At 39.9% G+C, this 10,732-nt stretch overlaps 1 protein-coding gene across 1 annotated transcript; it reads right to left on the bottom strand.

The window, feature by feature from the left end:
* Positions 1-1,330: 1,330 nt before the first annotated feature.
* Positions 1,331-8,616, bottom strand: LOC146668291 (uncharacterized). The gene is made up of 6 exons (XM_085408639.1): positions 8,234-8,616; positions 5,729-5,829; positions 5,160-5,492; positions 3,189-3,287; positions 2,462-2,592; positions 1,331-1,896 (listed from the first exon to the last, which is right to left on the bottom strand). Exons 1-6 carry the CDS (start codon positions 8,248-8,250, stop codon positions 1,750-1,752), a joined length of 828 nt encoding a protein of 275 aa, XP_085264765.1. The 5' UTR covers positions 8,251-8,616; the 3' UTR covers positions 1,331-1,749.
* Positions 8,617-10,732: the final 2,116 nt, after the last annotated feature.

Genomic DNA, 10,732 nt, shown 5'->3' with positions numbered 1-10,732 from the left:
TGGTCATATTCTTTTTTTCACTCTGGGACTTCCATTAAAATGTATATTCACAAATTACACTGTTTGCCAAATTTGTGTCAGTAAAACCAAACCATAGCAGGTCTCACATTCACTCCTCATGCTATCCCTTTGTCACAAATCACCCTTCACAGTGGTCTTCACACACTCCAACCTGCCTGCATTATTTTCTTCACCTCTCTGCATTGCCCGTTGTTTTGAATGGCACGCACCAGATACATAACACAGCTACCTTCACTACTTATACTTCTGCAGCTCTGTTGTTACACCTTTCTCCCACTCATTCACAAGTATTCTGTCTTCCTTCTACTGACTTTTATACCTCTTCTCTCCAGAGCACACATCCACCTGCTCCCTGCTCTCACAATGTCGCTTGCAAACATCAGTTCATGGAGACTCCAGCCTGACCCCATCAGTAAACCTACCCACCACTATTGCAAACAAGAAGAAGCTCAGAGTCAATCACTGATGTAATTCCACCCTCACCTTAAACCCATCTGGGACTCGTACTGAAAATCTCACCACTCTATCAAGGTACAACTCCTAACAAAGTCTCCTCTCAAAGCAAACATTCCTCTCAGTGCAGGTGATATGAAGAAGACACTGCTGAAAATAGCCCAGTAACCTGAAAAAGTGGGGAAACAATGCCTAGGAAATATGCTCACAAAACCCTAAATCAAAACAAATTTCACTCTATGAAAGTGCAAGCACCACATAATGCAGGTTTTTATTGACAGCAATGACAAATGAGTTTAATCCAGAACATACTGTACACTCTCCCCTTTGAACAATAAAGATCTTGCAGCATTTACTTAAACCAGATATACTGTTTGTATGTGTGTGCGTGTGTGTGTTTGTGTGTGTGTGTGCTTCATTGAATATTTTTCATTGAATGTTTTTTTTATTATATACCTCAGATTACTGTTCTTATATTCCAGAGCACAGAGCACAAATTATGGAGAAGGTTTGGAATTAACAATAATAAAGCATACAAGCCAAGAAACAAACAAACAAACAAAACTACAACTGTTTCAAAACATGTCTGTTATTTCCATTCTAATAAATGACTGGGTGTGTAAAGCGCTTTGGGGTCCCTAGGGGGACTAGTAAAAGCGCTATACAAATACAGGCCATTTACCAATAAACAGTCTAACCAGTTATCATCCAGTCTCATCTCCACTTTCAGAACTCTAATTACATCAGTTATTTATATGCGACTGTTATCAAATCAACATTAATAAACCATGTGAGATATCTGCATGTAGAAATATAAACCACTCATCCCCATCCCCACCCTCCCACCCATCTTCGGTGGTTTTTGGCCACAAGTGTGTTTCACATGTCCTCGCATGCACCCTCCAAGTTATAATACATAAACAAGAAACACTCACCACGTGTTCATTTGTGCTAAACTAACAGATGAATAATCAGGCTGCTGATGTTTATTATGGTGTCTGAGGTCTAGGTCCACACAAGCAACAACCCAAACCTATCCCTATGATATCACAATATATATTTATGCTTTTTTCAAATGCCCTCTCAATTCTCGAATAATCAGGGAACAGAGGCAATGCAACACTATGAATGGTCACTTTGAGTGCATCATTGTGATTTATATCACTTCAAAAACAAAAATCAACCAAAAGCAGTGAAACAAAAGAAGAAGAAAAAACACCCCATCAACAGCTTCAAAAGAAACCCTCCAGAAGTGAATAATATTCGACTACATATCTAAACAAGCTCATAGGGGTTTTGTGTTGGCTGCTCTGGAGCTGCTGCTGGGCACCTGTTGGTCTTCATCATAACTTCATACACATAATCATTGGATCCTTGCAGGGAAGGTCTTGCTTTTCTTTCATGGCTTTTCATTTTTCTCGCCTGTCAATAGTAAAATACCACTGTATCAGTTTTCTGTATAAATAGTATGATGGTTTAAGCAGATTTCAAAAAAGTACATCCAGTTAACTTCTAGAAAGTTTTCATTTTTGACAAATGATTTGACACATGGTAAAACAATAAAACAGTGCTCACAGTGGGTACAAAGCCAAGTGGAGTTCTTAAGAAGTGGAGTTTACAGAGGACAGGTGTGTTAGTGTATTATTAACGTTGGGTTTTGTAACAAAGAAAAATTATTTTCATCTTGAGCTAACAGAGCGAAAGACGTGAACAGTGTGATGCACTTTCCAAGGAGCTGCAGCCCTTTCACAGCTGCACTTCAAGATCCAAACAGATAATTCAGTGGTTTCTGATATAATCAGCAAGTCAGCGCAAGAGCGTTTACAGTGTTTACAGCAGTCATACTTGGTTGCGGTGAGGCTAATAAATGTGTACATTTACATGTCTGCAGACAGAAGATAACCACTGCTGCACACCATAGCTGCAGGGCTGGATTACATAACAGTACCTTACATAGAAAGCTTTAAGTAGAAAGAACTGAACTCACCTTCTGGATCATCAGTAGGATTAAGATTATGATGAACAGCAGGATGATGGTGGAAATACTGATGATTAACACCAGAGGTAGATGTCTCTCCTCTGCAGTGGACAAGAGCGCTTTTTGTCTGGAACATGGTTCTGTGTGAAATACAGGGAAACACAAGTGATGTCTTCATTCAGCTACATAAGAAGTTTACCATCCTGGTGCACTCCTTTAATTACACTGTTCTAACTTTAAATTTGCAATGTAATACAGAATTCTCCAAAAGAAAACTCAAGAAGAGCTCATCTAAAAATAAAAGGAAGATTGCTCTTCTCTTTGTATATCATATAGGAAGAGGAAAAGTAATTAAAAGTAATTAAAATCTGTGTTGTCACTGTTTGTTTAAAAAAAACAATAGCCTTTTATATTACTTTTATTCAGCATTACTGTTGAGGGTGTCACCAAGCCCAAATGGCACATCAGTAATTGTGAATTATGGTCTATTGTGTTTTATATCTACTGTAAGTTGAGTTCAGCCCTACTGAAGACCACAACCATAAGAGATATCACAATTGTAAAACTTAACATAAAATCGTTTTCTTTGTTATTGCTACTTCTTTTTTTTATAGCTTCATAAAGTGTGCAAGCTAATTTGTGGCAATGGAAGCATCTGTATGCAGTGCACCTCACTTGGCTGATAACAGCACTGGGAGTTAACAGACAGGCTGTTAGTTGAGAGAATCAAACTGACCTTTGGGATGCTCGGTAGTATTATGCTCACGATTACCACCAGGTAGACGTCTCTTCTCTGTGGTCGTCTGGAGCTCTCTGTTAGGTTTGTTTGTTATTTCTGTATGGAAAAAAAATGTAAATACAAATTTAGAATAGCTTTAACTGTACTTTAACAGCAAAAAAAATTTTGATACAAAACCCTTCATAGTCAGGAAGGACAACAGAAAATTGGTATTTTTTGTATATGTCACCTTGACAAGAAAAGTGGATTAGGTCACATCATTTACAAGCTGGAGTAATGAAACATATAGAAGACACATTAAACAGGAGCCCTGTGTTTGTATACGACCAAAGAAGTTGTGTAAAGTGTAAATTAAAACTGAATGTAATGATCTGCAAATCTCATAAACACAGAAAACATGTCAAATATTTAAATTGTGAAATTTTACTTTTTCATGAAAAATATTAAGTCATTTTTCATTTGATGGCAGCAGTTTGTCTCAAAATGATGGTGGAGGGCAAAAAAAGACTGTAAAATAAAGTAGTAGCAAAAACAAAGCCCTGCAGGAACACTTCACCTCTTGCTAATTAGGTTAATTGGCAGGAAGTCAGCGTTATAACAAAGTACAAAAAGAGCATTGTAGCGAGGCAGAGTTTCTAAGAAGTAAAGATGGGCAGAGGGCCATTAATTGGTAAAAACTATAATGTTCCTCAATGTAAAACCATTAAGACTGAATATCTCATCATCTGTATTACATAATATCAAAAGATTCAGAGAATTAGTATTGGATGCCAGTGATCTTTGGGCCTTCAGGTGGTAGTTCAGTAAAAACAGGTATGATTTTACCTTGGAAATCATTGCATGGTTTCAGGAACACAGCCATAAATCACTGCCTGTGTTAGTTGACCATGCCATCCTCAAAAGGAGGTTAAAGCTTTATCATGCAAAGAAGCCATATGTGTATGTGATCTAGAAACAGTGCCATCTTCTCTGGGCCAAAGTTAGTTTTAAATGAAGTCGAAAACTGTTCTGTGGACAAAAAACCCGAAATTTGAAATACTTCTTGGAAAACTTGGACTCTTTCAGACTAAAGAAGAGAGGGACCATTAGTGAGGATGCATTAGTGCCTGTGGAACTGAAAGCCTGTACATTTGGCACCATCGATTTTGAAAGGTATATGCAGGTTTTAGAGCAACAAACAGTAGGTTCCAATCTGGACAACACGGTGCCGAGCTCTTCAGCCTGTATTCCAAACTTTCACCAACTGAAAACATTTGGTGCATCATAAAAAGAAAAACATGGCAAGGAAGACCCTGGACTGTTGAGCAGCTAGAGTGCTATTGGACAAAAATGGGACATTACTTTCCTAAAAGTCCAGCAACTGATCTGTTGTTTAAAAAAAAGTAGGTATGCTGCACAGTACTAAATGTGACCCTGTCCTAATGTTTTGTAGATGTGTTGACCTAATTTTTTTCTTTAAATTGTATATATTTTCAGTTTAAATATTCTGTTATGAATAAAATGTGGGTTTATGAGATTTGCAAATCACTGTGTGCTGTTTTTAGTAACATTTTACAGTGAACTTTTTTTTAAAAATGAGGTTATATTTTACAGATTCAGAAGTGCAAAAGTATTAAACTGAAACAGTTGTTGCTGGTACAATAACTTTCTTAAATATATTTTTCAGCAACAGTGGTGTTTATAGAGTGCTATCCTGCCTAAATACTTCATAAAAATACTACATATTGGAGTTTAGGGTTATAAAAAGCTGACTTTCCTGGAGCCCAAATAACCACATCCATGTGTAATGTCACCACTGTGTAGGTAAATATAAACCAACTTCCTATACTGTTGCTACTTCGTAATGTAAAAATCACATCCTGAATTTGTAACTGTGTACTGTACATTTACAGTACACTGTCTTTAGCCCCTCTAAAGTCTTTTAGTTACTGGACAAGATTTTGGAGTTAAATGGAAGAAAACACTCACCTCTTACAAAAACTGTGTAGACTTTGCACTCAACACTTTTGTCTACTGATTCTTTGTAGACACAAGTGTAGACACCAGAATCATCCACAGTCAGATTGGTCATGGTGATGCTGTGGTTCATGGGAGCTCCGTTTGACTCAATCCTGCCTTTGTATCTCGATCGCACAGCGACTTTGCTGTTTACATGGTTTCTATAGTAATACACCTCATTCTGTTCAGTAAACCTATGATACAGATACATCCCAACATATCGACCATTGTTTTTGGGGCATTCTTCTGAGGAACACTTCAAAGTGATGCTCTCACCAGGCTCTGTGATGATTATAGTGCCTTCTGTTATAAAAGAGACAAAGTCTCTGATTAAAGACATGTCAAAGACACCTGCATTAACAGTGGCTGAATACCAGTTGTTCTGGAAGCACTTTAGACACATATCAAAATGTAATGTGACATTAATTTAAACCAGAAACAAATTAAGAAATGGTAAAAAAGTCCTCTCTCAGCTAGTGTTATTTCATGCAGACATAAACAAAATGAAAACCTCAGAATAGGAAAGTAAATGAACATACCTGAAGTGGAATAAGAAAAAATCAGTACTAGGGCCCAACACAGTCGCATCATCTCTGCAGCAGTGGCAGCATAAACTGCTTGTGTTTCTAATGCTCTCTCTCTATTTACACACACACAGATAAAAGAGACAGTGAGTAGTGTTTCCTGTATGTATGGTCTGGACTGATGATTAGCGCATCTTGTAGGATAAAATCACTGGTTTCAGTTTTAGATAGTGAAGTTGTGTTTAGCTTTTAAATCTCGATGCAAATGTGTTCATGAGAAAAAATACAGTACAAGTATGTCAATAACTTCTTTAAAATGACTCAGATTTACCATTTAAAAGCAAAAAGCAGATTGCCATGCGCAATCTGACAATGAAGAATAAGACAGCAATAAAAAAACCCCCAACTCATTTCTGTGCTTTACTAACAAAGACACAATGTCTGTTTTTTTAAAAATTACATTTTTTTTAAAGCATATAACCTAGTTTACCTCAATATTTTGTAAATAATGTAGATGTAAATCAAATCACCTTTTACAAAAGTTGACAACAGACAATAGCAGTAGATTTTCAACTGGTCTCACGGTTCACATTCCTGCTCATCATCAGAGTATCATAAGTATTAAGGAATATATAACATACCGTAAGATGAAGAAATACTGTTAAGGTCAAGGTGCCTCAACCAGATGATCCACTATGAGTCTCTGATTGTTGGACTTAGACCTACACAAAAGCCAATTTTGGCTTCTGATAAATGAAGGCTGGGATGTATTAAAGAAGCATAGTTAATATGTAATGATTGGGAAGTATGGACAGTTATTTCATTCAGTTATTTTTTGGCTATATTACATAAATGTTTGGAGATGTTTCCCTTCCACACTGCAACATTTGAGAAGTGAAATGTTCACTTTAAGCAAGTCCGAATGTCTGTAAAACTTCTTTATTATTTTGGGGATTTCAGAACCATCTGTAACATCTGTGTGTTGCCATATTGTAGTTACTTCACGCAGGTAATGAAACGGCAGCTTTTTTTTCCAGCCACTCCATTTAGGAATCAACATAGTGGGACATCTGCCTCCATCTCACCCATCCTCCACTGTCACATCGCCCTTCTGCATGTCCTCCATCACAACAACCATGAAGGTTCTGTGTGTTCTTCCTTGCTTTAAAGCTGGTGTGCTCCAAATGGCAGCAAAACTATGACTTTGTGGAAAGGCTTAGGGTACTACTGTTGTTCCATGTGCATTAATGTGGAAAACTCTGATGCTTTGGGGATACTCCCAGAGATCTTGGGTCCGTATCCAAAGTTCTTGAGCTGCAGGGATTTATGACTTTCAGAAGAAATAATCTTAATTGAGAGCAGCCTAAGCTCACATGCAGTTGTATACAAACAAAAGCCATGTGCTGCTCAAACCCAGTCTGCCACAATACGCTAAGCAACAACTCAGGTTACTTCCTTCTTAGACAGGTGTGTAGCTTGGTACGGCTGTGGCTGCTCTGTGGTCTCTGTGTCTCAAAATTTCAGCCTGCTAAGTAAAAAGGAATGGCTGATTAGAAGATATGCAGCAGCTGTACCATTCAGCTCAAGCTGGCACTGCTCTCTGAAATGCTCTGCCCCACCTCTGCAGCTAAGCTAAAACCACAGTGTACATCTACAACATTTTGTGTGGTAGTGGGATGTGGCTGTCTTGTCAAAAGACAAAACACCAAATGTTCTTCTCACGGTCACAATCAGAGAAATAAAAGTTTTCCAGGTGTGTGAAAGCACACCAGTGGTTATGTGGGTGCACAAACTGCAATAAAGCTTTTATTTTTAATATTTCCCTGATGTCATTTAAGATGTGTGACATTATTGTATACAACACACACAGCAAAATGTATCGTGCCTACTGCATGTTACAGGCTGGGAGGATGCACAGTCATGCACATTAACCAGCTATGTGGTAACTAAGAGTTCTGTAAAAAAAAAAAGAAAAGGGAAGTTAAATTTGATTTCAAATAATATTTGTTTGTTCTTCCTTCATCAGACAGTCTGTCGTTAACGAGCTAACTGCGCTAACGCACTAGTTCCCACCATTTGAGCATTGCGTGGCACATCCGACATACTGTTTTACTTTTGTCCATGACGCGCTTACCATCAGGGTCATGCTTCACATGAAAACCAAAATAGTTCCAAACGGCAGATCTGAATGAGGGTGGGGGCCGTTCAATTTCGGGTAGCGTTGAGGCAGTTGCCATGTTGCAATGAGCTTAGCTTCTGTCTTGCTAGCTTGTGCTGCGACAGTGCAGCCTAGGCGGAGTAGTTGAACGCAGATCCACTGAGCGCTCGACACAGACAGCATCGTCAGAAGAAAAGTTGATAAAATAAATAAAAAATGTGTATTGTTCAATACATATGCATACCCAACCGAAAGCACTGTATCGAACGGTTCAATATCGATACGAGTATTGTTGCACCCCTAATATAATATATTAGCACAGGTATCAATAAAGGACTACCGTATTAAACACTTTTACTAACCGCAGGAAGACAGACATTGGTGTTTAGGCGGGCGATGCTGGGACCCACGCGGGACAGCAGCTCCTCAAACTGGGCAAGGGAAAGACGGTGGTACCGCTGAAAGCGGCCATCATCCATATGCAGCTCCTGGAGCAAGTGGTGAAACTCACCAAACTGCTCATGCTTCTAGAGGACCAGATGGACCCAGGTACGGCGAGGACATCCTTTACGCCGCTGCTCTGCTCTCCACAGTAAATAGAGAAGGAGACTCTCTCTTCAAACGCTAGATTGACAGCTGCCATCTTGCAAACATACCGTCTGGCACTACTTCCTCCCACATTTCCGCTTCACACGCGTGAAAATTGCATATTTTGAAGCGCGACCAATTCGTGTTGGTCCCGCGTCGAGGTATGGCAAGCCATTAGAGCCAAAATTCGCCACTTTCCTAACCCGTTTGGTTAAGAAATGGCGTAAAAAACGCCGTTTAATTATTCAAAACGCCGAAAAAAACGGCGTTCTGTTCCGACAAACGCCGCTTTTCCCGCCACTCGGATGGCGCCCTGAACGCACCATCCGAGTGACGTAAAAAGCGGCGTTCAAAGACAGACGGAAACGCCGTTTTTTACGCTACTCGGCACAAAACGCCGTTTTTATGCATCTTTGAACGGCGTTTTTTACGGCGTTCTCTGCCAGCTGTAACGGCGTTTAAAACGGCGTTTTGTTGAAATTATGCAGGGCACTCCTCATGGTTCCCTCATCCAATTACTTTCAACTCATTTCACCCAATCAAAGAAGAGGAAGTGCAGACCACACTAATGCATCACCGATTCACCTTGCTGCTAAGTGATTGCCTATTCAGTACCAGTGCTTGTCACAGTATTCACTTGTATTATAATCCCACTATGCATTTTGATGTGTTTAAGGCATGATCGAGCAAACAAACGACAGAATACTTTTTCTGAAACCTTAACTGTGTTACCTGTTATGGCAGCTAACAGGTAATGAGCTGAGCTTCTTTCTTATTTTCCTCTTTACTTCTCTTAACCTTAAACTTATGTCTTAGCAATCAGATCCTGCCATCTTGCATTACCGCTTCGTGCTAGTTATGTTGACTTTTCTCTTCTTTTTACTCCACTTTTTTCACCCGTGTTTGGACACTCGGGGCATGGCTCCTTTGTTTACATTAGGGATCAGCTGTTAGCGCTGCGCCCTGCAGCTGCGCTACCGGCAGACAGACCCTACATCCCCAGTGAGGGAAGAAACGGGGGTGATGTCTCCCGAGGACACCTCACACACCATCTCTCCTTCCTGTAATCACTTTAAATGTGAGATCGCTCCCTGATATGATTGAGGAGCTAATGACGCTAACCCGGTCACAGTGGCAGTATCCCGGCACTGCCCGGCACTCCCTCTGTGAGTAGGCTGCCCGGCTTCCAGCTGCTGCGGGCGGACAAGACGAGAGACAGCGGTGAGAGGAAAGGAGGGGGGCTGGCGGTGTTTGTTAAAGACGGTTGAGGTATCTCTGGGCACATCGCTGTGAAAGAACAACTCTGCAACACAGACATTGCCGTTAGCATTAGCGTTAGCCGTTAGCATCCGTGGAGGTAGCCTGTGGTCCGCAGACTGCAAACGCAATCTCCGAGAGCTCTTCTTCTAATATCAGGGGACTTTAATCATGTCTCGCTGGACTCCACACTGCCCACCTTCACCCAGTATGTGACCTGCCCCACCGTAGGCAATAAAACATTGTACTTAATGTATGCCAATGAAAAAGTGGCATACAGTTCATCACCTCCTCCTGCCCAGGGAAGATCCGATCGTAACCGAGTGCGTCTTGTCCCTGTGTGCAGCCCTTACTGTGCAGGGAGCCACTAATCACCCACGCAGTGCAGAGATGGTCCGCGGAGGGCATATAAATAAATAATAAAAGCAAGTAAATGACAGTATGCTCTTTCTGAAACAAACGGAGACCTTAACTTTTATCAAAATACCGTTTTACTCAGTTTAAAGTAATACCACTGTATAATAGCCTTCAAATTTAATAATGTTAACAGTATCTCAGGAATATTTTTGCCCTTTCAACATGCATTAAAAAAATAGATATACAGTTTTGAATCAGACCTGTATGTACGTTTTCTCAAAAGTGATGTAAATAATCTCAAGAACCTGAAATAATAGTTTCCCATGTAAACTGGAGATGTCCTTGTCAATGTCATCAGAGTACTCTGGATGTCTTACACGAATTTGAAACATAAAACCAGAGTGGCACATGACAGTGTTGCACATAACATAACTAGTTTATATGACATGAAGTTATAAAAAAAAAAGAATCCATGTAACATGGTAATGACATCTTTCTGATAACTGTCGGCTGCAGTGTGCATTATCTTGACAAAAGTATAAGATACTGAACCCACTGATATCATGTGGTGGAGGAGCACAAATACCTGGACACCCACATATATACATTTGCTGAACTGGAAGATCAAAACAGAAGCTGTACACAAGCAGTGTATGGGC

Source organism: Rhamphochromis longiceps, linkage group LG6, assembly GCF_057381845.1.
Source record: "Rhamphochromis longiceps isolate RC_006_pf linkage group LG6, R_longiceps_female_GT1.1, whole genome shotgun sequence".
NCBI classification, from domain to species: domain Eukaryota; kingdom Metazoa; phylum Chordata; class Actinopteri; order Cichliformes; family Cichlidae; genus Rhamphochromis; species Rhamphochromis longiceps.
The sequence above is the reverse complement of the archived record's forward strand: the minus strand, read 5'-3'. Positions and strand labels throughout refer to the sequence as shown.